This window comes from Harpia harpyja, chromosome 5, assembly GCF_026419915.1.
Source record: "Harpia harpyja isolate bHarHar1 chromosome 5, bHarHar1 primary haplotype, whole genome shotgun sequence".
NCBI classification, from domain to species: domain Eukaryota; kingdom Metazoa; phylum Chordata; class Aves; order Accipitriformes; family Accipitridae; genus Harpia; species Harpia harpyja.
In genome coordinates this window covers 29,035,147-29,062,092 of record NC_068944.1, presented here as the reverse complement: position 1 = coordinate 29,062,092, position 26,946 = coordinate 29,035,147, and the positions used below count along the sequence as shown (strand labels likewise).

The following is a 26,946-nucleotide window of genomic DNA, read 5'->3' as shown; positions in this document are numbered from 1 at the left end:
ATACACAGTAGCTTTGCACAAAGCAATATAGAGTGGAGTGGGAGGTGAAGAATGGTAGAATAAGGCAACCCTAATCAAGAACAAGATTTGTAAATTATTTGGTTATCCCCGGTTTTGTTTTCTTCAGGAGAAGGGAGCTGCAAACTCCCAGCTGAAGAATAGGAAAAAGGCAAGGCTCCATTTCAATTGGATAATTGGAGAAGGAAAGTTAGTAGCATTTGCAAGCGATGTCACATGAACCTAAGCGGTAAATTCCTGGATTTGCTTACATGGATTTGTTTTCTTTTAATTTTGCTGCTTTAAAAAAAAATAAAAATAAAAAATGCAGTGCAACTCCTTCAATCTTTCTGCAATTCTGCATGGTTGAACATTTGAAATGAGTTTGTGTATCACCCCCAGGCATTGATTCAGACTTGATTGGGGCAAAGCAGACTCCATGTGCTTATTTTTATACACGTCATTTGGGAAGTTATATAGCCAAGGGAACAGAAAATGTGTTGCTCCACTGCCAAATTATCACATATCCCTCGATCAAAACGGGAGGTGATCCTAATCAACAAGTTGTGCGACCTTAGTGCAATGGCAATGTCAGGTCAACTCAGGAAAGTGAAGAGACAGATCTAAATACAAATAAAAAGAGAGAGAGAGAGAGAGAAAGAAAGAAAGAAACAACCAACAATCCTTATAATTATCATCATCTGCTGCTTTTCCCTCTTCTGGCAAAGAAACACTCCATCCATTTGCAGAAATCGCCCGCGGAAACGTTACATCAAAACTAATCACAACGATTAAAATCAGCTTTTCTGTGCAAGAGAAGAGTAAAAAGCAAGTTGGAGGCTGGAATGAGACTGTTTTTTCCACCAAAAAAATAAAAAAAAAATACACGCGATATATATATATCTATCTATATGCACGTTTCGAAGGAGATCAATTTTATGCCCGTGTGATCAGTTAATTTAATTTAACTTTTATTTCGGAGATTGATTCAGACTGGAGGTAGAGACATGAGCTAATTGTATCCTGATCCTTGCCTTGAGGGGTTTCAAAGCCCTGGAGCAACTATTCTCTGTATTTTGCTCTGTCTACCTTAGCCAAGCTATTGCATTTCTCTCTGGTGTAGCGAGGAGAGCAGACCGCTGCCGGGAGAGAGAAATATCGGAAGTGTGAGTTGGGGGGGGGGGAAGGGGAGAAAGAGGGGGAAAAAAAAAAAAAAGGAGGGGGAAAAAAAAAAAAAAAAAAAAGAGGGACACTTTTGCGGCTCCGATGTTCCAGGTAAGGGCTGCTCGGGATTGTTGTTGTTTGCAGCGGAGGGTGCGGAGGGACTCGGGCGCCGCTCGCTTCCACGCATGTGCCGGGCGCTCGCACCCCGCGCGGGGACGCGGCGCGGCCGCCTCGCCCGCCGCGCTCCTCCGCGCAACCCGCGCCCCCGCGCAGCGCCGCGGGGAGGCGGGGAGGGAGGGACGGGGAGGGGGGGGGAAGCAGCGCGGCGGGCGGGGGGGGGGGGCTCCTCCTTTCCCCACCGCCTCTCCAAGGGGGGGGGGACTGAGGGGGTGGTGTGCGCGGGGGGTGGGGGGATTTATTTGATTTGAATTTGTGTATTTTCGCGTGGGGGGGTGCGCGGCTGGCATTGTTCTCCGCCGGGCTGCAGAAGGGGGCCGCCATTGTGTGTGTGTGTGTGTGCGTGAGAGAGCGAGCGGGAGGCCACCTTCCCCCCCCCCAACCACCACCCCCCACCCCCGCGCCGCCGTCCCTCCGCGGCGAGCCCCCTCCGGAGCCCCCCGCGGCGCCCTTTGTTGCCGGGGCGGCGAAGGGAAGGGCGGCCCCGCGGCCCTTCCCCCACACGGCCGGCGGGGCGAGGCGGCGGGGCCACGGGGCAGCGGCCGCCCTTCCTCCGCGCCGCCTGTCTGCCCGCCGGCCCGCCGCGGCCGCGGGGGCTGAGGCGCCGCCGCCGTTGCCGCCAGCCGCGCGCGGCCGCGGGGGCTGAGGCGACTGAGGCGCCGCCACCGTTGGCGGCGGGCCCCCTTCCGCCCCTCGGGGACCGGCCGCGCTGCCCCGTCCCCCGGTGTCCGACGCCGTCCCGGAGGACAGGGAGCCGCGTCCGCCGTTTCGAAAGCCAAAAGAAGAAAAGCCGTTCGCCGCTTGTTTCCAATCGGCGAGATACAAGTTTATTTGAGCGTGCCTTGCGGGCACCGAGCGTCCTCGGATCGCTCGGGCAAATTAAACGTGGGCGAAACGCTTTTCCCTTCTCGGCGGCGGGGGCTGCCGAGAGACCTCCGGCTCTTCCCGCCGGCCGGCGGGGGAGGGAAGGGGCCGAACCCCCCCCCGGTGCACCTCAGGCATCGCTCGGTGTGCGGGCGGGGGGACGGCACGGCACCCGCCGGGCGCGGGGGCTTTGGGGCTGGTGGCTTGAGTGATTATTGTTGTTGTCTGTCACAAGCGCGGTGGAAAGGCTGCGCCTGAGACCCAACTTTCCGCCTTCATCTTCCCCCTCCCCGAGCGCCGAGGGGGGGGGGGGCTTGGCGGGGGGCGGCGGGGGCCGGGGGCCGCGCGCTGCCGGCGGGCGCAGCGGGGAAGCTCCGGGCGGGTCCGAGGAAGTTGGTGCCGCGCGCGGGGGCGCGCGCGCCGAGTCCGGGAAATAAAAAAGCGGCAATTTAATGGGTGGCGGTGGGGTTCGGCAGCGCCCGCGGAAGGATGCTTGCCCCGCCGGTCGCAGGCGCTTGGCGAAACTTCCCCTCGCCTATTCGAAATGACTGCGGTGATTCTGGTGTATTAATTACGCCCCAAGCACCACACAAAACGTTCTAGCACACGCTAGAGGTCCCTCTCAGAGCTGTCAGACGTTAGGGTGTTTTCAGGTTGGGTGGTTCTGTATTTATCCCCCCCCCCGTTTCACTGTTTGAACAACATTGACCATTGCTGCAAACATCGGCGCAGCGTACATTATTCAAGTAAGGGTGAAGAAGGATTTGAGACGTTTTTGTTTGTGCCCTTGTTGTTTGGGCATCAGTGGGTCAGTTAATACACACGTTCCTCTGGGCTCTAAAAAACCGAACGTAAACGGGATTAATTTCATGCAGTGATTTATGAGTTTTGTTTGAAATATCCTCGCAGTTTGTTGCTGTTGGGGCCAAGTTCCAAATTCCGTGCTCACTTTTCTCGTGCGAATCCTGCCACGGAAGTAAAGAGCGTAAAACTTGAATAAGGATTCCAGGCCATGGCTCACGGTTTCTAAGAGAGAAATATGCAAGCAAGCAAAAAGCTGAGTATCATGATCATAAAGAGTCAATAAAGGTGATGGAGAAGATTATTGATCCCCAGCAATTTTCATATCCAGACCATGTTAGGGAACTAACTAGTCCCCCCAGTCTTCGTGTATTACAAGCAGTATTATCACCATTTTACGGATGGAGAAACTGAGAAATAAAAAGAAGGTCACTGACTTGCCTAAAGCCATATAGCAGATAAAAGATAGATCTGGAATCAGCTAGGACAGATTTAGATCTCTTGCTGATTTGCACTGCTGTAACCATTGATTTCAGTGGAATTCTTCTGGATTTAAGTCAGATTCGGACCTTAGGTGTTGCTCTGTCCCTTAGAAATGCTGCCTTCAACTAAATTCCATTTTGAACATGACTGAATTAGATGCAAGATTTGGGGGGGAATATTTGGTGTACGTCTAATTTTTAAAAGACAAATTACTGTGAAACTTGAGGACTATGTTGGCTTTTGATTCTTTTTTTTTTTTCCCCGTTTCAATTTCATCCGTCACATCAGCGTAGTTCCCTAGTTGGTTTTTGGTATTGTCTTTTTTTAATGAAAAATTTCCTCATGTCTAGTGCAGCTTTTGTTACTGGTTTCTGAGAAGTGCTTCTTACTGGATGTCTCTGAATGAAGCCTTCAGTTTTAGGTCGGAACAACCTGAGAACAAATGATTTTGCATGAGGAAGACTTCCATTCATTGTGGATCTCACTCAGGCAGAAATGAAAAATTGCATGACTATCGTATACAAAAAAGCCAGCCTTTCCCCTCCATAGAGGAAAGGCTGCATGTAAGTCTTGCTCACATAGGCTCTTCATTGGATTATGATTAAGTTTATGTATGGAGAAAATGCGATGTGAAAGGAAATACTTACTGATCATAACAAATGTGAGTACATTATTCAAAGTGGGGTCTCTCACAATTAACAAAATATCAAATCTGCCAGTCACAGTCAGACAGCATTTCACATGAGCCCAGCTGGGAAGGAATGATAATTTCTGCTTTCTGTATTCCAACTACTTTAGAAACATTTTCAGGATATCATAAAACAGACACAGATGCACAGATTGTGATTATGGTACTTTACTGTTCATTTATTAATGTGTGCTGGTATATACAAACTGCCGCCACTAAAGCATAATGTAAAGTTCCTGCTTTTGTGTAAGTAGTCATCAGCTGGATTTAGTAAGATGAAGATACTTCAGGGAGCTGATAGTCCCTCAATGGTGTCAACACCCCTTGCAGTGACGGTCTGACCCCCACATCTTAATGGGTGGGGAAGCAGACATAGAACATGGGTGTAATTAAGACTATTCCCCCCCTTCCCCAATTTGAACTTGTATGTCTGAAATAGAAAGCATTTACGTGGGAATTAGCCCCACAGAGTGTACGTGGCTTGTTTAAGACCACGTACTGACTCCCTGGCTGAGCCGAGTTTTAAATGCCAGAGCTTTAGCCTCCTTTCTCATGTTCTGTGCAACAAACTACTGTGCCTCACTTACTTGCAATATGTGTTCAACTCTCCTCTGGTACCAGAGGAAAAATAATGTCGATCAGAAGCAAATTTTAGCAGAGATGCCTGCTGTTACTTATTTTGGATCCTTTTACACTGCTGCAGCGGAGCCAAGTTGGGTCTCCTTCCAGGAAACAAATTTAGTTAGTTGTTGTTTTTTTTCTGACAGAAACATAATTCTTACTTTAAATGGAATCTTTTCTGTTGGTCTGCATTGCACTTACGTTTTCTTTTTACAGCCTGGGTAAAATTCATCTCTGGTTTAGTGCCATTGACTTCTGTGTTGTTTCACAAAGAATTAATTTGCCTTTCTGTGTTAAAATACAGATTTCTGTTGTCCTACTTTCCACAGAATACAACTTCATCTTTTTCAGTTTGAAGGAGAAAAATATAAAATGCGCATCTTCATTTTTATTTTGTCCACCTTTACTACTTGTGCAGGCAAAGGTATCTCTTCTTTCACTACCTCTCTGGTAAATTAAGTTGAATATATATATATACATTTAGAGAATGTCTATAGGCAGGAGGAGGGAGTAACTACTCCTAGCTGATAACACCTTCAAAAAAAATCTTAATGTATGGGAAAGCCATTAGCACATTCCATATTGATGATGTAAGTTGTAGCTTTAATGATCTTGGGTTCTCTAATGTGTATTTAATCATGCTTTTGATCCAGAAATCAAATAAACAACATCCCATATCCAACTGAACCAAAGTTGATGCAGTTGCATGTTCAGTTGTTGTAAGCCCATGTTTATGAAATGAATGGCTCACCTGATAACCTTTTCCTGATAGCTCTTCATCTGGCTGGCTAAGCCCACTGGCAATGGAAGTTACCGGTTTGATGTGGTTGGCAGGTTAGCGCAAATGCGGCTTTGCAGGTGGTTTGTATGTAGCTGAAGTCTACAGGTGAGGGATACGAACCTTAGAAGTGCTTGTTGGGGCAAAGGACAACTCATCCTGACAAATTATTTAGTGGCTTTTACTCAACTGGTTTTCCTTGCCCAGCGCACTCATGAATAAGGAACAGCCTTTAAAAAACCCCAAAAGTAACACCGTGCAGCAGGTTTGCCCCAAGATGATAGGGAAATGAGTTCTGTCTCACCCAGGTTAATGGCTCACTCTGCTTCCGCTTGTCAAACGAGACCTTTACAGTTGCGGTCGTTCCCCCTCAGCCAGCATTTATGACTCAGTTCTGCATCAAGCCTCAGGTTCAGTATAGGCATCTATGGGGTTTCCTTTATTTTCACTGGTGTAATTCAGGATGATTTGCAGGGTGGCTAACATGCGGGACTGTAACCGGCAGTACGTAGGCTCAGGCGTGTGCTCCCCACTCCTGACTCTGTGATTGTGGTTGCCTCTATCAAACAGGCAGCTGGCGTGGGGACAAAACTGTCTCCTACTGCTGTAGTAGGTTTTGCCAGACCTCACCTGTCATAGCTTTTAGTTCTCACGGAAGAACTGTGAAGCCACATTTGGTCAGGCAGAAATGATGGGAGGTTGTCTCAGGCAAAGTATTTCCAGCAGACATGAGGAAGTGTTAATACTTCTGTGTAAGGCACAGGTGAAACTTAATCTAGAGCACAGTCTGCAGCTCTGAGTATCCATCTTTGAGAAAGGTGAACTTAAGGTGGAACCGTGACTAGAAGGATGATCGAGGAATGGAGTGTCTGTCCTGTGAAAGGAGATTAGAAGAGGCTTGAATGTCCATGTTAGCAAAATGTAGTCTGGAAAGAGATATGACTATTCCCTATAAATACACACAGATAGTAAATCCCAGAGAAAAGACAAGTAACTGTTCAAGATAAAGGACAATAAATGTGGACATAAACTGGCCCTGTTTGGGCAATAGCTTCCAAGAACAATTTCTGATACAATATCTAGAAGATTCAGCATTGAAAGTGAGACCTTGAATTTGGCAATACTCTGCTTTGGGTATGTCTTTAAAACCTGGGCTGCTTGGAGAATATTTACAAAAAAAGCACTGCCAACCCTTTACCTCAGTGACCTTACCTGCACAGTCCCAATAGGCTACCGTTGACTCAGTTTTTTCATCAACATTTCTGTCAGTGGAGAAGTGGTTTAGTTTTTTTAAAGAAAAAATACATTTTAGTATATATTTAAAAAAATCTGTCAAAAAGCAATTTGAGAATCTTTTACAAAACTGAAACCAGACCTTTCTCACACCTGAAAACCACTATTTATTTTGAATTTTCATTAAATAGAAATTTGAAAAAGACCACCTGACAGAAAAATGAAAAAAATAACCTCAATTTTTCACAGAAAAAAATCCTCAGTCAATGTCTGTTTTTATGATCAGTGAAAATTTTGCGTAAGTGTTTGTCGGTGGGAGGAATTGCCGATTTGCCCTTTAGATAGGATTCATAATTTCTTCTCAGTTCCAGCTGCAAAACTATTTCTGTTTCTATAGTTCTTCATTTTTTTCCAAGTTAGACCTTTAATGCTTACCGTTTTCCTCTGATTTATTTAGTGGCATTCACTTTATTTTCATCATACTCTATAACAAGGAGAGGAGAGATTTAACAAAGAAACATGAACAAAGAGCCCTTTTCTCTTTTGCCCACCTTCTACAAACATTAACTTAAAAACACCCTCTTCATCATCCAATCACCTGGCAAACTTTCTGTGCGCTAGTTTACTTGTATACCCAGCTTATAAATCCTGGTGAGGAAGGACCATCTCTCCTGCTGCAGCAGAGCACTGCAGGTATTCAACAAGTAATTAATAATAGCTCCTGCTATCAGTGTTGCCAGAGGAGCAGGGGGAAGAGAGGAGAGGAGTGGCAGGCATTGAGAACATACAAATAACTGTTGGAAACCAAAGTATCCAGGAGCTGCTAAAGTAGCTCAAAGTTAAGGCAAAGTGCTCGTATGAAATAAGAACAGCTTTATTTCCCTGTGTGAACCGAACTTGGCAGTAGCATTAGATGGAAGAGGTGCTGTGCGTATCGCGTCTTACAAAGGGAGTACAAGCCCGTCAGCATGATAACGCAGCCATCAGGGGAGGGAGGTAGGAGTGCCGTGGTCACCCAGACCCAGGGGAAGGAATGAAATGGGGCTCTCTTAACAAAAATACCAATGCCGGTCTCCCCAGGGTGTACTGTACTGCTTTCTAAATAAGTCAAGACTCACCTAGAGGTTTAGTTCAGATGTCCTAAGAGTGATTGATGGTCCATCCATTCAGCACCGGGGACCAGTGCTGAATAATTCAGAGGATCATTATAATTTCTGTAACTTGTGTACCCATCATACCAAACACTTTTCTAAACACTGAAGAAAGATAATCCATGTACTAAGGACCACTCACACAAGGTAAACAGACCTTCCTAGCTTGCCAGGCAAATTTGGCACCATTTATCTATAGCAGCCTGTTTCGCTGGGAGTGGTATGGCTGGAAAGGGGTTAGACGGGCTTGCCATCTGTATTGGAGGGGGCCTTATGGGTGATATCAAGGCAGCTGTACCAGCTGGTGGCTGTAGGTGAAGGCATGAAGACCATTATAGGAGAAAATGAGAAAAGGGCAGGCTAGATTGTCAGAGGACAATTAACACCCTGATTATCAAAGGGAGCTCAGGGGAGCTGAGGAAGAGGGAAAGGGAGAGAAAGAAGCAGTGGAGTTTGGAGGTGGCTGCAGATGTGAGCTGAGCGGAAAAGAACGAGACAGTGCAACCTTCCATATCCTCCAGCTTTTCCTTACAGTGGCCTCTGTGGTACAAAGACAGCTTGGGATTCCTGGAGACAAAATGAGGACATGATTTTTACTATTAGCAGAAAACTGAATTTCTAAGGCTGTTGATGGCGTTCTGAGGAAGAGGCTTCCTGAGAAATGTGTAGGCAGGAGTGTTCCTGTTTTGGGGACATATCAGAAAGCAGCCACAGTTTTTGCTGGGCCTTCTGCACTCAGGCAGGTGAGACTCAATCAGGAATAAAAAAAGTTAACTCTTTCTCAGGGAAAGAGGTGGTTCCTTCAGGGGAGAACCGTAGCTTTGAAGAAGTATTTTCCTTGGCTCAAAAATCTGTATTTATTACTGGCTACATACAATCTTTCCTTTTTTCTTTAATCTTCTTGAACTATTTACATCAATGTCCTGCAACTGAGAGTTCCACAGGTTGCATAGAGATAAGCTGGGGAGTGATATCCTTATCCATTTATAAGCTAATGCCTTTTTAAATTCATTAGGTGCCCTCTTGTTTTATGAAGGGCATCTGATTTCTCCTTCACACCATTCATTATTTTACGTACCTCAATTCTATCATCTTTTACTGTTTTCCTTTCTAAATGAAATAGTTCTGGTCTTAATCTTTTTGTTTAGAAATACCCCCACATGTCTCTAATCATTTTTGTTGCCTCTGGCTATCTAGTGTAGTTATCTAGCACTCCCATCATTGCGTCTCACTGGATCTTTTAAAGCTAGTTCCAAAGTCATCAGTGTGAAAGAGACTGAAGGATGGTCTTGTGGTTAAAGTACATCACCGAGAGTCCAAAGTTCTGCTTCCAGATCTCCTGCCCTATGACCTTGGGCTAATCACTCAGCTGCAGAGATCCACAGTTTCCCTTTTAGTCCCAGGAAACGGTATGGGGAAATTCCAAGCAAAATATGTTAAGTGTTTCTCCACGCCTGGATGGAAATTATTATAGAAGCACAGCCATATTAAATGTAGTAGTTTCGATTGTTTCTCCACAAGGCAGCTGCATGTGTGTTGAAATTTTTAACTTCTCCCTAACTGTTTGATTGTATGGCGCTTGACTGTTTTCTATTTGTTACACTCCTCTGATATTGGGTTCCAAACAAATTCAATTAAGTAATTTCTCTTTGTTATTTTATGGTGAACTTCATATGGAAAGTATGAATTACAAATGATTTAGGCCAAACAGACACATGGATTTCATGCGTCCTTGGGGACTTGGAAAGCCAGCGCAGTCCTGCTGAAAGTGAAAAACAGAATCAAATTCCAACCTTTTACATGTAGGACATGGCCCATTCCTGGGAGGTGCTGGGTACCCCTCACTCCCACTCATACTTCCCACATGTGGGATCAAGACTAAGGTATTGCTGGCTTGTCTCCAGTCTAAACAAACTAATTATCCACAACCTGTCAAGACTCTACCAAGGAACGTTAAGACTCACCCATCTGGTTCCCTTCTCTGACGTTTTCAGCTAGGCCTGGCTGTTAGATATTTCTAGCACCTCTATCACTCTGCAAAAGCCCGCTTCAGGTCTGGGGCACCTCACTGCCTTGGTGTGTCATTCAGTGCCTTGTCGTTTCTGGCACACAGGAGCCTGCAACACTGCAACTGGGTGTGCGCTGCTCTCACGACCCCACGCTCCAAGGGATCTCACAAGCAAATGCGTTCCTGAATGTCATCACTTGCTGCAAAACGGTCATGGCTCAAGCAATGGGGTGGGAGATCTTTGAGGTGTCTGGACTATAAAACCTACTTTTTTTAAAACATCTTGTGCCACAAAAGGTGCTAAAAGAATACACTTTGACAGGATGCTACTCCAGCATAATAACAAAAGCAAGCTGCTTAGATATTTGTAGCATAAAACTAAGGATAACTAAATTCTGGTTTAAACTGCATTTTTTTGTCTGCCTGTTATCCTCTTAGCCCTGTACCTCCTTTTTTAGCTTTGATGTCCTTCTTTCCTTTTGTAAGCAGATAGTCAGCTGCTGCTACCATGAATACCCCAGGCGGCACTGCCTGCTCCTTTTGCTGGCTGGCTCAAGCCTCTGAGCACATTCCCACGCAAGCCCTGGGAAGTTTGGTGCTCTTCTGCTCTCTTTGAAAAGGGGTCAATCCTACAAGACTCTCTTGATAACCCCAATTATGTCAATAGGCCTGTTTGTGTGATTAAGGATAACACATAAGGATGCTCAGGGGTTTGGTGCATCAAGAATCTTTGCAGCTTTAAAAGAGGAAAAGGGTGGTTTGGCCTTTGGTGGGGCTTGGAGGGTTTTGTTTCCCTTATGCCTTAGAGCTGGCATTTTGTCAGAGCCTTCTGCTCACTAGCATTCCCATGACACATGAACATGCTCAAAGAAAATTTCCTGTGAGAAATCAGTGGACTTCATTAAATTTTCAAAGTTTAGAGCTGTGATCCTCTTTGCCCCTCTCCATGGGCAGCTGGCCCTTCCAGATTCTGATTGCTTATGTGAACATTTGCTAAATCTCACTGTGGACTACATTTGCTCTTTCACCCAAGCAGTTATCACACACATTTCCTTAACACTTTAAAATTATGCCTGCCAAACATTTTCTGATGTAAAGTTAAAAGTCATCTATTACTGAAGTGATTTTTCAGCCCTCGTGGGCATGTTTTTCTTTCTTTTTTTTTTCCTTGTGTAGTTCAGATAGTTTCAAGCTCTTTTAAACAGGCTGCCAAGGGTCAGTTTCAAAATATTTTTTTTTTTTAATTTTCTGTGCCCTAAAAATATGTTGGTGCTATTATTCTCTTTTATACATCTCCTTTTAAAGCCAAAGTCAAGTGAATGTAATGTTGCCTTACTGCCAAGGCCACAGAGAACTTAATATAAAACTGGAAGTTCCTTCTTTCTTTCCCATGCAGGTCTCAGTCCTGCACTTACATCAGGAAGGACGCTTTTTCCATTGACTCCAGTTAGCCACAGCCAGATAGGCCCCATACCACTGTGCCGAACTCAGTGACACTCTTTCTGAAGTGACCTCCGCTGGGTGCGGTGGCACATATGCCTGCTGTGCTCCCGAGATGTCCAAACCATGTCTAAACCAGGGATGTGGCTTGAAGGACACTCAGCTCCCACCCGGCTGCCACGCTGGCTCACGGGGAAGGGAAGCAGGTTCTTGCCCAGAGCAGAGCTGGGATGGGACTGGATCAGGCATCCAGATTAGGAACACTCCCAGGTCCCCCGCTCTGAGTTAGACCTGTGTGGATTTAGTTGCAGCTTTGCAGTCCAGTGATTTGGTGTTGTTTATGGCCAGCCTCTATATGCAAACCATTCGTTCGTATTCAGAGCCTTGCCTGACCCTTTCCTCATTTTTCCCCCTTTTTACCTCCTGTACGGATCATACTCCTGCTTTCAATGTGTGAGCAGAAGGCAAGATGTCACTTCTTTCCTCCCTGATCCTCTCGTTTCCCCCCTTCTCAGTGCTCTTGGCATTTTCCTTTAAATGCCTCTTTTCTTCCTCTAGGTTCCAGAGCTGTGTATGGTTTTTGAAACTGATTGAAACAGCTTGTCCTACCATGGCAGGGAGATGCTAAAACAAAGCATGTGTGTCTCTTGGTTTTAAACCAGGATTTTTCTTAACTCTTTTCCCAGTTTCTTGTTTAGCAAACATGGTTAAACAGGATCATGGTGTAAAAAAAGCCAAGCAACTCCTCCCTTCCTGGAGAGCGCCAGCCTGATAACACATCCAGCTTTTTTCCAAAACCCAGCTAGTGCCCTTGAACTTACTGAAGCATGCTCCAGCATCAAATGGTCTGACCAATCTGAATTTGTCATTTCCCTTCAAAGTGCCTTGGCAGGACCTTTATTTGAAATTGCATTTGCCGCTTGTTTGTGTCAGAACTGCATTTCATGTAGTATCTAGAAGTGTAGAGACTTGGGTCTGTGCCAGTCTTAAATAAAGAAGCTGATGCAAATATCCCCCACCACAGTAAAACACAAGAAACGCAAAACATCATACAAAGCCTCCTAGGGTGGAGATAGAAATCTAATAGCTAGCTAACACTTAAACTGCACTGCAATTAAAATATAATCCTTTAAATTTCTTGGATTTGGAGGGAAGAGAGGGTTGGAAAGAGGTACAGAGAAGGAAACAAGTCAGAAGAGAAGACATTACAATCCTTAGACTCAACATGGAACTACTTAAGCATACCATAATTGCATCACAGAAGGTATGCATACCCCGAAACCAAAAAGGAAGCAGGAAGGCAAGAAAAAACAAACACAGTATGATGAACCAAACAGGTAACCTTCGGGAAAAGGAAATCTAGCCCTGGCTAACCCAAAAGAAAGGAACATAAACTGGCAAGGAAAAATGAAAGATGGGAGACAGGAGGACTGAGAGGAAATTTCAAGTGCAAACAGACACATTTCTGCAAACAAATGAGAAATATAAACATCTGAAAGAGAATTAGTGGATTTCCTGGATCAAAGGGGCAATTAAAAATGACAAGGGTACTGCAGAGACTATGTTATATCCTCCCATCAGTCTTTACTGATTGGAAATACATTCACTCTCTACATATTTTATTTAATTACTAAAGATGGGGGCCTGTCAAACATCCAGGTATCAGGAGAGAAACTGCAGGATTGACATGCTAAAGTAACAAACCTCCCAGAGCAGATGGCATCAATCAAGGCTGATAGCTGTTAACAAAATCATGCAAGTTTCCCTTAAAAATAGACTATTCTGCTATACCAAATCAATAGAGCATGGCATGTATTTTACTTTAAAATCAAGATCATCTCAGCCACTTGAAAAAGAAAGGTTGAAATATAAGTTAGTGAGTTATAAAATCTGCACACAAGCTTAATGCTAAGCATGACTGATCCAGTAACAGAAAAGCATGCCTTTTTAACTTCCTAAAAAAACCTTGAAGTATCTCAATGAAGCCATGGATTATGCACAACCATTTAATATAAATTTTAGAGGACATTTCAGAAAGTCTTTGATAACTCTTCTCACAGATGCTACTAATAAAATCTAGCAGTCGTGAGGTGAGATGCAAAATTCTGCCCTAGCATCTGTTTTACAAAAGCAAGCAAGTGTTGCAGGAGCAAAGAGTGAAAGGTTAGCAAGGATGGCAGTAGAATACCCACAAATAGACCCTAGGGGTGATCTTTAAAACTTTGATTAATTATTAGAAGAATAAGCTGGGACATTTGGAGGTAACAACATTGTAAAAATTGTCTGTCCCCTGGGTCACCCAGGGCAAGACAAGACTGAAAAACTTGGGGACCCAAATACAGTTATGTGAAGAGGAAGATGACGTTCATTTTTCACTTTGATAACACAGACAGTGACAAGCGTGAGAATAAATATTTTGAGTTCTCTGCATGCACCATCAGGTTATGAAAAACCTCTTAAAGCCTTACTGTACGCGTCACGCGAGAGCGGAGCAGTGGTGGAAGGGGCAGACTGTGGTGCCCGATTCCTGAAGGCAGAGCTGCAGAGACTCCAGGCAGCACTGGGACCCAGCGGGCAGTGAGAGGGGGCTCCCGTCACACAGCCAGGCTCCTCACCCTGGGCTGGGGGGCTGCCCAGGACCAGGGGGGTACAAAGCCTGGCCTGCAAGGAGAGAGCCTCTGGCCTGAGTGAACTGGTCTGGTCACCCTCTTGAACGAAAGTTAAACACAGAGGGGACCCAAAATGCGCACAGAGAGGCATGGAAAGATGGAAAGTCACTGCCTGGCTGTGCGACAGCTGGTTTGTTTAGGGAGAAAACTGAGAATAGGATAAAGGTAGGTGATACAAAGAATACAGTGGAGAAAAGAAATTATATGTTTCATTTTACTCTTTCATAATATTAGGAAAAGGTTGGTGTGGCAGTGTTAGTTTGTAACAAAGAAACTGGTGTTATTCCTGGAAGACTCAGCTTTTCTAAATTCCTGCCCAGAACTGGTTGCAGCATCACTCCTGCCTATTTCTGTGTGTTTCCCTACCTTTGCAAACTGAAACAGCCAGGGCAATGTTCTCACAAAGATCAGAAATACAATAAAACATAAAGCCAGCAAGTCTAAAGCTGATAAGAGGAATTATATTTTGATATGGAAACCCCCTGATGCAGGACATAACTGACAGAAAATGCTATTTTGCCCAGCATGGGCTGGCACAGTGAGATTCACCCGGGCTGGTCCTTGGGAGAGAGACCGGAGAGAAGGCTGTGTGAAGACTGGACTTAGTGCCCTACAACAAAGCTATGATCCGTTTTTAAGAACTGTACTCGTCCCTGCATACTTTTTGTCCCTAAAAATGACTAAATTTTGTAACTCAAAGGTTCCTTTCACTGTTCTTGTGTATTTGCCTTCCCTTACTCCTGCAGTGGCCATGTTCTGTTGCAAAATTACTAGTGAAAAATGTTCAGTTCGGTACGGGTTATATGAAATTTTGTCAGTCCTGGGGTGGGCAAGAAAGAAATGGAGAGATGCTTGAATAGGGAGAAATTCTGGTTTATGGAAATGAATAGGACATGATTAAAGCAGAGAATAAGCTCCTTTCATCTCACGGCAAATACAGTATTTGTGGGATGTCAGGATTATGAGTTTCTGGTGAATGACTAGAGTTCAAAATACTCCTATTTGTAATTTTGCAGCTAGTGGCACTTCAGGGTCCGAGAGTCACCAGAGGAAATTGCAGAGAGGGAAATAATTTAGAGAAGAAACTAAAAGTTTACTATGACACAAATCACAGTGAAGAAATGGAAGATGAATTTTGTTCCAACATACAGTATGTGCTTTAGTCTGGAAGCTAAGAAATAATAATACAAAACGTCTCGGCCTAACCTGATCTACAAATAAAATCAATTTAATTCCTCCACCTTTCCCTGGCAGTAAAGAGTGACAGTATAGGTAAAATGTAGGTGACTTCAGAGTGATATTGCCAACACTGATTTTTTTTGTTATTTAGCTAAAAAAAAAAAGGAAGGTCACATTTTGTCCTTTTTAATCAGTGTCCCCAGTGGATGCTTCTGTTCTTGCTCTTACAGAGTATTTTATAAGAAACTGCATTTGAAAGACCAGTATTTGACTTCTGTGTTTGTCTAACAGGACTGATAATCTTAGGTGCAAAGTCACGAACCTGTGAGAGTGCCGAGATGTCAGGCCTTACAGGGGCCACCAGAAAATAGGAAGCATTCCATATGTGATGAACTTCCCACAAACTCTTTTACAGAGACTCCTAGGGTAACACCTATTGCTATGTGTATGTGAGAAGGGAAAGGGAGGAAAGAGAACAGCCAGATCACAGTTTTCTCGTCTGTTCTCAAGGGCAAATCATGTAATCTCCATAGGTGGGTGCACATCTTTAAATATATTCTGAGTTTTAATGAATTTGGCATTCGTGTCTGCCAGCCACAAAATAGCAATCTGCAAGCTGCTCCAAGCATCCCTCTCTGTGCCAGGGTTTCTGTGGAGGTGGTCAGAACCTCACACGATTAGACACACTGGACAAAACCTGCTATATTTAGCTATGCGTAGGGAGTTCCCCTGCTTCCTTGGTTATCTATTACATTTGCAAATAAATGTTCTGCTGAAGGCATTAATAAGTGCTATCAATAACTTCTTCAATATGTAAACTGATCACAGAGCAAGGTAAAACTGATTGCTAGATAGAAAGTGCAACTATGTCCCCGTAGACTGGCAAGCAGAACAGCAGCAGTCACTGTCCTAAGGCAAAGAAATGAATACCAGGGTCTGTCCAGAAGTTAAAACCGAGCAGGTGGAGCATTCCCTAGTCACACATGGAGGAGGAAAGGGTTGCTTGGTACACCATGCATTTATGAAAGGTTATGGGTAGGCAGTTAAACAGATAGAAGTGCTTTTGTGCTCTATTCTGAGTGAAATGAGAGAACCAAGTTCCCAAAAGACACAGATTTACCTGGAGAGGCAGCCATGGAAGTTGTGGACATGTTTCCACTGTGCTCAGGAGAATCTCTCTTTTGCTATGAGCAGATGACACCAAAGGTTAATTTAAAACAATGTTTATTTGAATAGAGTAACCACAAAGCAAGATAATGATAGTAATGATAATGGTCACCTCTTCCATTGCAATTTTTATCAGCAGATTTCAAAGTTTATAACAAAAGAGGTGTTTAGCTTTGGATGCATTTTAAAGAGAGGGAAACTGCTGCACAGAAGATGGAGTGACCTATCCAAATTCAGCCAGGAGGCATTTGGCTGAGTCAGGAATAGAAACCAGAGTGCCAGCCCAATGGGGAAGGCTTCCTGAACATGGAACCAAGGAGAAATGGGAACAAAGTCTCCACATTTCAGCAGTGAGAAGCACCAGCTGCCTTATTCACAATTTCTTTAGACTATTAGTACACACATGTTTTTTTTTAAAGATGAGTATTTAATTAATTACTGAGTTGGCTCTGCAGTTCCTCTACAGGATGAAAACAAACACTTAAACAAGCCTCTCCTGCCAGCCCCACCCAACACCTACTCAGTTACAACAGATGGATGAGTGCCACAGACCAGATGTCAAAATGATACCAAATTTGATGCTACACAAGAAACTGTAGCACACTGCAGAAAAGAACCGCTCCCACGGTAACATTATTTAAATGCCAGATTGCACTGATCCCTGTTAGAAGTGATGTGCACAGAACCCAGACAGCAGAGCCTGTAGTTGCTGCCACAACCTCCTGAAACCTTTCCATCTCTCTTAATAGTCTTGCCTAAATTTTGCCGTCTTCAAAGGGTGGGAAGCTTTGCTGAAAATGGATATAGAAATACCTGGCTGGAGTCCAAGAGGCATGGGATGACTGTCTTCTCTCCTTGGAGCAGCTTTGATTACACCTGCTTTTGTAGCGCCTAGTAAATACAGCCACTCAAGGTGCTCCTTGCTGCCCTTGGACACTGGCCTGGAAGGGCAGGTGATCTCTCTTCTGAGAGATTGTCTGTTCCTGAAAGATGAAGAGATTCAGATGTAGTGTAGACAGGGACATATGTATGTGAAGAAGGTATAAAGCTTTGACATTTACATAGGTGGCAGCTTCATTCAGATGGTTTATTGTACCAATTGCCTACTTTAAGACTGAAGCAGCGTACCCTTCTGAGCAAATCTGAAGACCTTGCAGGTTGGATGGATGGCCCAGAGTTACTGGGCTTTCCAAGGAGATTGGTCACCCTCTGTGTCTGTAACATGGCATGATGACCTGAGCCAGGTGAGCTCCCCTGGAGCTGTGGAGCATCTGTAGTTGGTACAGCAGAGTTCAGATGAAAGAGGTGCCTCTGCAAGCCTAGTTTGACTTCACCCAGAGCAACAAACTTTGGAAACAGAAACTTGTACAGTGGGATTGGTACACTCTTCCCAGAGAGTCCTACCATAGTCTCAGCAGCCCAGACAGGAAACGTGTACAAAGTAGTTGTGTGACAAGAAAAGTTCTGTCAAAACTGAAGCTTTTTGCTGGAATTTTTCAGTTTTGATGAAATCCTGATGGGGAAAGGTTTCTCAGTTAAACCGAATGTACAAATGACCTAGAAATGCCAAAAGTCTGCTGATTTGAGCAACTGTATAGGACAACCTGAACACCTGGAAGCTGTATGAGAGGTCCTCCCCTCAGAACTGAGTGGTTTTCTTTTCATCCTAATGGGGATTTGAAACCTCAAAAATACCATTTCCCAAAGACGTGCTTGTAACTGTCACACTGTGCCCATGCAGGAAGAAGTATTTTGCATATAGGAAAGGAAGTCCAAGGAGATCATGGCTAAAACTGTCTACTGATTTTAAGTTTCAGCTGCTGAGTGTCTATCTTTTTCAGAGTATTTAGCATTTTTGTAGCATTCTGTCCCAGTTGCATGCAATGAGTGCTTAGCTCTTTCACAAATGAGATCTCAAGTGATTCAAGTCAGGCACCCACAGTATAAAAAAGCAGCTCTTGGTGCCCACTTTGGTTGGTTGAAGTGACTAGTCCAGTATCATAACACAGGAACTTTGTGGCCGAGCCAGGGATAGAATCAAAGGATGTATCTTCAGCTCCAGGCAAATCTGCAGACAAACTGTCGGACTACAGATGCCTATTCAATGAGTCCCATCCATCCTGGGCACTGAATGAGGCAAAGGCCCTGTAGAAAAAAGGGGATGTGATTAGATCATTAAGTGCAAAAGCAAATGTGGCAGTAGGAGAAGAAGCATAGCCATGCTGGCTTTAATCTAACTAGTGGGGAAACGGTTTTATTGTAGATGTGGCTATATGGAAGACTCCAGTGTTGGGTGACTTGCATTAATGTCACACCCTTAGCTTGCTGAGCAAACTTACAATATTCTTTTTGGTGGCCACAAACTCTCAGCAACATAGGAGTCAGGATCCATCCTCTGATCAAAGCTTAATCACGTTCCTGCTGCCTTATCATGTTCTCTTTGTTTGCAGCATGCACATGGGATCACACAAGGCAGGCATGACCTGAAATACCAAGGCACTACATGTAAAATAATGGTCCTTGCCAGCAAAGTCAGGAATTATACACATTTTTAATAATCTGTAAGATTTTTGCTTTTTACCACTATGTAGTCTTAAAGAACATCATCTATTTCAAAATCCCTACAGTATATCTGTGTATCCCTGCATTTTAGAGAAACACTGATATTATGTCCATAAGGCACAGGAGTTAACCCGTGTTAATCATTAACTGACTCCAGAACAATAGCATATGAATGCAAATTCTTTGTGGATATTGGACCTCATTACTGTGCTCCCATTGGAGCAGCGACCTCACCATTTCAGCTTGTATCATGTTAGTGCTGTCTAACACTGTGGAAATGCAGGTACCAGAGGTTTTTAAACACTGAATTCTGTGTGCTTTGGTAGAAGTTTTTTATGTCACACAATTTTGTAATACAGAAGTTTGTAGTGTGTCACTCTAATTCCTAAGATGGAAGGCAGCCTCCATGATATATCCAAGATCAAAGAAGTGATGCCCACTTGTAGCTGCACAGCACTTGGGTGGTGGTGTTCTCATCAGAAAGGTGGCTTGTGTAGGTCATCTTCACAGCAACTGTGATAACGGTGATGAGATTCTATCAGTACAATTGTTGGCCAATATAAAATGAAAGCTCTTCCATTAATCAGTCACATTAGTAAAACTGTCAAGGGTAGACAAGTCCTGAAATGGTAAAGGAAGCCTAGTAACAGAGAATGGAAGGGACTTGGGAGGTCTTTTAGAGTTCTGTAGTTGGTCATGTACTAGTTGATTAGCAGATTGCTATAATTTCTTGAGATAAATATTTTCTTCATGACAATTATGTTTGATGACGTGTTGGAGAGAACAAGGGAAAGTAAAGAAAAGCACCAGGCAATGCATATGAATTCTCCAGGTCATGGTGATACAAGTTGAAAGAGGGGGCAGAGAAGAAGCGATGGTCTGAAAATAAACAGAAGGAAGAAAAAACAGTGGAAGTATGAGGCAGAAGAGAACAAATCAGGGAGTTACTTGACAGCTGAGGTTGGTTGAGAAGTGCCAAATACATGTCTCTAAACTGCTCCAAGTTCTCGATGGAGCCCCCAAGTAAGGGTGCAAATCAAAGTTTCGGATGTTTTCCATCAATGCACTTTCCATCCCATAGTCTGTCCCCAGAGCCAGTTATCTACCCCCAGTTATCCAACAGCCCTTCAGGAGCCCTGGTAGATGGCAAGGGGAAGGAGCATCTGAGGCCATGGTTTCTGTGGCTGAGAAGACTAATTTTCCTTCATTTAAGGGTTTATCTTTTTCACAGTTCTAAGGATGACTGCTCAAATGTTCTTAATCATGTGTGTGCTTGCCTGATGGGAAACACACAAGAGCATTTGGGGACTGTGGCTTTGGTACATGGCAAATGGCAATTAACAGAACAAAATCTGCCTCTGGCAAATTAACCTTGCACAGAATTCTAGAGAGTTTTTTTCATTGGTTTTGTTTTGAAGTGACTTTATTTGCTGAAATGCAGGAAATTGAGGTTATAATTTCAAAACATTTGTGGGGATGGAGTCCTCCTTCCCTGCCACGTGCATGTATTTTTCAGTCCTTCTTTCCCACTTCTATTTGCCTAGGCATTGGCCTGCATCCTTTCGTGTGTATTGCCTCTGATGTCTGACATTATGGCAACAGAAGTGTTGATGCCAGGCCCAGAAGCAGTACTTAAAAACCTGCTATTCTCTCTCCTTCAAGCTCAAAGCTAACCCAGTTTGTGGCAAATGAAAGAAATGCAATCATTTGGCACTTTGTCCGTGCATCAGTTTGGAAACATAAGACCTTTCTCCTCTGCTTTTCTGAGTCTTTTTCTATTTGACTAGGCTGTCATAAAGACCAGTAACTCTAGGGTGTGGAGTTTAATGCTTTGAAAGGAAATAACTCGTTTATTGCATTCTTTTTTGGGTTGCCAAGCCTCTTCCCTCACCTCACTTCCCAGTACATTTCCCAGTGCCTCATATCCAGGAATGAAGAGATTCTCTGATTTCAAAGCCAGAAACGGTCATCCTTACCCCTTATGTTTGGGATGGACGGTGAATGGATAGGGCAGTGGGAGAAGAGGAAAGCAGAACAGGACTTGAAAACAAACGCAATCTGAAAACTCAAAAACGGAAGTTAGGTGAATACTCCCAAATACGCTCTTTAAAAAATATTCAAGGCTTTTTCTCTTTCTTCATGCTTTGTTTGGGTATATCTTCTGGTCATGATTACCTGAGATTGGCAAGGACTGGGCACTGTTGTACCCAAACACTTGCAAGGACACGTGGCTGAAAGCACAGAGATTCCCCTATGCATGGCTAGGGAGACCAGTACCGGCAGACCACTGCAGCACTTGGTGCTACCTTGAGTAGAGCATCACGGTTGTTTTGTGCCATGTGTCAAGGTGAGAAGTTGTAACCTTATGAGGAGGCAGGCGGGGTTATACAAAAATGGAGGAACTTGGAGAAAGAGGGGGATGATCATCCTGTCTTTCCCACAGATAGTAGCGCTGTCTGTTCAGCTGTTTGTATGCTCAGCAGAGCAGACAGGCATTCTCCTAGAGAAGTGTGGGAAGTCATCCATCCTGAGATACAATCACAGCTCAGAGAGGAAGGGGTTTTTCTCTTCTGCTTTGAAGCTGACAGGCATGCAGTTTTTTTCCTGCCAGTTTTCAAGGGATTGCAAAGGAGAAGAGATAAAGCAGAAGGAGGAGATAGTAGAAGAGGTGTTCAGGGTAGCTTTGCATATCAGCTCCGTGTATTTTCTGCCCCACCTTTCCCTGTCTTTCATCTTCCCAATCCCACTAACAGAAATCTAGGAAACAGTTCAGGCAGCTGGGCACGTACCTCTGCTCATTCCCGAAGGAAGAATAGGTGGTGAAGGAGAGGGTATGAGAGAAAGAAGGAGGTGATTTGGAGAGAGCGGAGGACAGATGAGGAGAGGAAGCATTGCCCAAGCTGGGACTGATATGCAGGGTTTCCGTCACCTAGGTGCAATGTGCAAGCGAGAGGGGAAAAACTAGGGAGTTTCTCGCAGAAGAGTAACAGCAGAAGGAATAGCACCAGGCCCAGGACATTTATCAGCCCATTTTATCAGCATGAGACTGGACTGCCAAGAGTGGCATCAAAGGAGGAAAACCAGGAGAAGGGGCCTAAGATGAATTTCTCCAGAGTTGCTTTTAATTGGAGTGAACAAAGAGAAACTAGTAGATTTTGTACCCCTTTGAGGGTTGCAAAAAAGGCAAATGCAAGAAGCCTTGGTGTGCCTTAAAACCAGACTTCTTGTTCACTCTCAGCCTCCACTTCAGGGTGAAGCGTCCATGTCTGCCAACGGCAACGCTTGCATGACCTCTGCAAGATATGTGCTGCTTGGCACCACTGACTAGAGTCCTTATCAGTGTCCCAGGAGAAATCCTCTCTTGCCTCTGCAGGCACAGCAAATTTACTTAGGCTTTGCTTGTGACTCCAGCAGTTTGACTTCAAAGAAGGTTGCTGGAGGTTTTGAACAGAGCTGACCTGAGGCTCTAGCAACGCAGAAGTTACTGAGGGCAGCAGATTGCCTTGAGGAACAAACCAGCCCTGGCCCCAATTCCACATCACCCATGCCAGAGCCCTAGAAAACGAGGCTTGCTCCTGCTGCTGCCTTCACCAAGGGAGAGTCACTGCTGGGAGGGAAAAGAGTCAGATCCCACCTCTTGTCAGCTGTGGGATGAAGGAAGTCTGGTTCTACAGCACCCTTTTTCTGGCTCTGTCACATCGGTCCCTCCCTTTTCTGTGTCAAATGTGCTCTGGCCCTGAGCTCTGTCCACCACTGCCCCTTCACTAGGACAGCAGAGTTCAAATTTAGTTGTGCTACTGAGAAGCATTCACCTGTTCCAGGTATAGAGCTCACGAATATGCCTGTACATGCCCAAGGATCATAGATGGATCAGGGCTATAGGAATGCTCCCACGATGACTTTCTATCCACTGGGACTGCTGATGGGAAGAAACTGCAGGCAGCCAGACCACATCTTCTTCTATTAAATGCTCCTCTCAGAAAAGTATAGGATGAATTGCACACAGTTTGACAACAGGATGGCTTTAGGGCTGTCAAGGTTCAGATAATTGCCAACAGACTTAGGGGGCACACAGGGATTGTTGGAGGAAAGTGCAACCTGAGTGGGAGTAATTTCAGAACCATTTCATATTCTTTTGTAGTCCAACTCCAGCCCCCCACCTTTTGCTGTCATTCACCGTTGTTCCAGCTTAATTGCCTTGGTTAATGAGCCCAGCCCTGACATCCTGGTATCAGATCTTCTCTGATACAGCTGTGGCAGTTGTTCAAAAGGAGCAAGACAGGATGCTAATGAAGGAAATAGCCATCTGTTTGGTCTGGATTTCTGGGGGGGGGGAGTGGGGGTGTGTCTTTATTCAAGAGGAATGCCCATGGCAAAATTGTACTTCTATCTGTTATGACTTTGCAAGTCATCATGTGTCAGGCTGGAGGTCATGAATCCAAGATGAGCTCCCCCCGATATTGTTGGTTTTGCAAACATGATGGGAGATTTTCTAGACTTCCTGCTCTCTCCTAGAAAATCTTCATGACTCTCAGCTCTGTATTAACAGGGGAACATTAAGGTCTCCCATATATCATTAGGGCACAGCAGCAGTCTTGGCATCCTTGCTGTTTACTGAGGATGTCCTTTAAAAATATAGTAGTAAGTTGAATGATGGTTGACTACACAGGGCAAGGGGGCTTCCTATTTCTTCCATGAGGAAACTAAGCCAAATATGTGATGCAGATTATTCTACCGGAAAGTCTTTAGCTCTTGTGCCCAGATTACTAATATTTTCTCCCAAGGTGTATACATTTTGCAGCGAGCACAAACAGCGTGGCATGGATCACCACAAGCTCTCAGATGACTGCAAACAGCTGTGACTGAGTTCTCCTTTCCCCAGTCTATTCGCTAAGCCTTGCTCTGTGGCAGATTCAACAGAGTCAATCCAGACTGTGTCAGCCCGGAGCAGAAGGATACTCTTCACAGCAGAATGCAAAAGAAGAGGTGCGACCAGTGGTCTTAGATTCAGGGTTTTCTCTTTTCTTGCTTTTGGGGTGCTTCTTGAAGTACTTGGCAGTATTGGATAACAGGTGCTTTGTAGTAATAGGTAATTTCCACATGACAAATGTGTCCTCTTCATTACCCAGCCAAGTGTCTTCAAACTGGTTATGCCAATACAATACAATTACTGCCCATTTCTGCGTACTGTTCTGTTGACTTAGTGACATTTTAGATACACTTGAGGGAAGAGATCCTCTTCTAGCACTGTGTAAAACTCCTGTGTCATCCAAGCCAGAAGTTTTATTAACTGTTTTTGTTTCCTTATTTACGTTAGTCTATTTTCAGCTAGGTGATTTTTTGTTTTGGTTTGGTTTCTTATTCCAGTTTAAAACATATCCAAAGTTGTAGAACATTCACAACATTTTTTTGGTTGTTTCATGCCCTCTCTGCAAAGCAGACGAAAGTGAGAGGAATGGTTCTCTCTCTGAGGTTAAAATGAAGGGTAAACCTTTCATATAGGCAAATGCTAGCTTGCCTACTGCCTATTAAAATAATCATTTATGCATAGGATTTTGAGAAACTACTCTAGGGCCAGTATTTACCACCTTTCATTAAAAAAATGTATTATTACTGATGTACTATGTGGAGGAGACTTGCCTAATACAAATATCACAGTGCTTACGTTCAAATTATGATGACAAATGTTGTTTGACTTTTCTGAAGCTTTCAGAGGGTGAAAAGTCTTCTTTTTTATTTCAAAATTCTCTTATTGAACAGCAGATAAAAAAGTAAAAATACTATAAGCTTAGAGGTATTGCTCCACTAACATATCCAAAAATACTGAAAAAGTATTTGGTTTAGCTATATTTGTTGTTTTAACAACAGTCACCCAGCTCTAGATAAAGTCTAAGAGATGTGACAGCCCTTCAGAGACTGTGCGCAAAACCAGAAATCAGCAGCCTGTCCCTCGGGTGGACTTCTGAGCAGGACAGCGAAGGGGATAGCGGCATTTGTCCATGGCATTAGGGAGAACCTTCACGAAAGCTCAGAGTTTGTGGCCAGAAAGCATGAAGAAATGAAGACCTGACAGACTTCCCTAAAGTGGAGGTGGTTGTGTAGGTTCTGTGTGTTACTGGTTCTACTGTTGAGAGCTGAAACTCTCAACATGACTTCCCAAAGTAGTACCAGGCCTCTTGGACCTCACAGAGCTTAAGAGCCAGGCAGAGAGTACCGCTGCAGGGGCAAACTTGATCTGTTGGGTGGCCAAAAAGCCTCTGCACTTGTACCCTCTGTACAACAATATTTCAGCAACCCCAGTAGGGGAGAATTATTATAAAAATCCTAGGTGGACAGGTTAGCTCATGAGCGATCCACCGTGTTTCTGCCATGATACAGCATCAGAATCATTTTCCCGTAAGATTTTGGATGTGGCCAAAGCCAGGAAGCTCAGCAGGCAGGTTCAAGCAGATTTCCTGTCTGTGGGTGCTAATTAGTGCTGCTGACCTCAGCGGGACATCCGATTTTTTCTAGTTTATTCAGCAACGTGTGGGTTTCTCTCTACCTGGTGCTAATTAGCCCAGGCACTAGTGGCCAAACTGGAATTCAGAAGACAAAATCCTATCCCTGCCTGTTTGGGGTCTGACAAGCTCATTTGAAGGGATGGGTTAACAAATTTAATGTAGAACTTCCTTTCAAATACAGTGCCCGTCCCAAAAACATTACAAATTAATCCAGATACTTTGATCCCTTTAGCTTCACAAACAAAGCTCCTGTAATTCTGCCTCTCCGCTTCACGTATGACTGAGATTCCCAAGTACTTTAAACACCAGTACTTTCTGATAGCATAAAACTAGTTCTTAGAGAATATTACTAAACATTTTAGTGTAAGCCAAGCCCAATATAACTTGCTGAACAAAAGAAAAGCTTTAAAATTTGGGAACTCCAGTGAAAATAGAAGTAAGCTGATTAAATGCTGTATCTAGAGTTGGGCAGAACAATCCAACTGTAACTGCTGAAAATGCAGTGAAATAGCGGGAGCTTTTGGTAGAAGTATCCTGAAAGTCACATCTAGCTCGTTTTAGAGGAAAAAAAAATTGTGGTACAGAATATGTAAAGCACAGAAAGGATGTATTTTCCTTCACTCTTCTACCAGTGTACCAGAAAGACCAAAGGTCAGGTTTTCAGAAGAACACTGTGTTCACTAACTCTAATTTAATTATCTACATAAGCAGCCATGTTTGCAAGTGGCTAAGCACTAAGCAGCTCCCATGGAAACCATATCAGGTGCAAGCCTGTTTAGAAGTACAGCTGGCTTAAATACTTGTACAAGTTTTTGAATGCAGAGACCTTCTAATAATCAGAACAAAGTTACTGGTTCTGAGAACTTGAAGAAATCTGGATATGAATTTCTTGAAGTAGTTCCTTGTGATTCTTTGACTCTTCTAAACATATTGCCAAAGAGGTGGCAAAAATGGCTTGCACAGGATTTGGATGGTGATTTTTTGATAAAGAAATCTTGAGAGGAAAAGAAGTCAGTAATTTAGAGACTTGTCCGGAAGACGAAGATACCAGCTCAGTTCCCATAGGCAAGTTTATCTGGGAAATCCCAGGAGTGCCAACCACCAGTCTTCAGAAGAAGTCGTCTATTTTAAAAATCACAGGGATTTCTTCTGCCTAAAATTACAAAACTGTGGTTCTCCACCTGATTTCCAAGTTTTTACAGAGCAGTACTTAAAAGTTTCAGATGTGTCTTCCAAACACTAATTTTCAGCCCCTCTATTCCAGCATATGGAGGAGGAAGCTCCAAACCCACTAAGTATCATGAGGCTAGGAGATTTGGCAATCCTGTTATCAAGATGTTACTGTCAAGGCCAAATCCGTAGGAATGACCTTGAAATAAAGGCTCTATTATCTCTTACCAGCTCTTCAAACTATCCATCCCCCAAGAAACTTCGCAATTGGAATAGGATGCCGGGCTGTTT

The 26,946-nt window shown here is 44.0% G+C and overlaps 1 protein-coding gene across 2 annotated transcripts in view; it reads left to right on the top strand.

The window, feature by feature from the left end:
* The first annotated feature begins 1,069 nt into the window (after window positions 1-1,069).
* The window catches only part of KCTD1 (potassium channel tetramerization domain containing 1), a 106,590-nt gene continuing 80,713 nt past the window's right edge, over window positions 1,070-26,946 (top strand). The window contains exon 1 of one of the 2 annotated variants that reach the window (XM_052788174.1): window positions 1,070-1,163. Coding sequence is in view for 1 of the 2 variants with exons in the window: in XM_052788173.1 (XP_052644133.1) it covers window positions 1,264-1,272 (9 nt within the window). In the remaining variant the exon portion in view is untranslated. Of the gene's footprint in view, window positions 1,164-1,222; window positions 1,273-26,946 lie in introns of those variants that run through there. The other variant, XM_052788173.1, reaches the window with a different exon arrangement.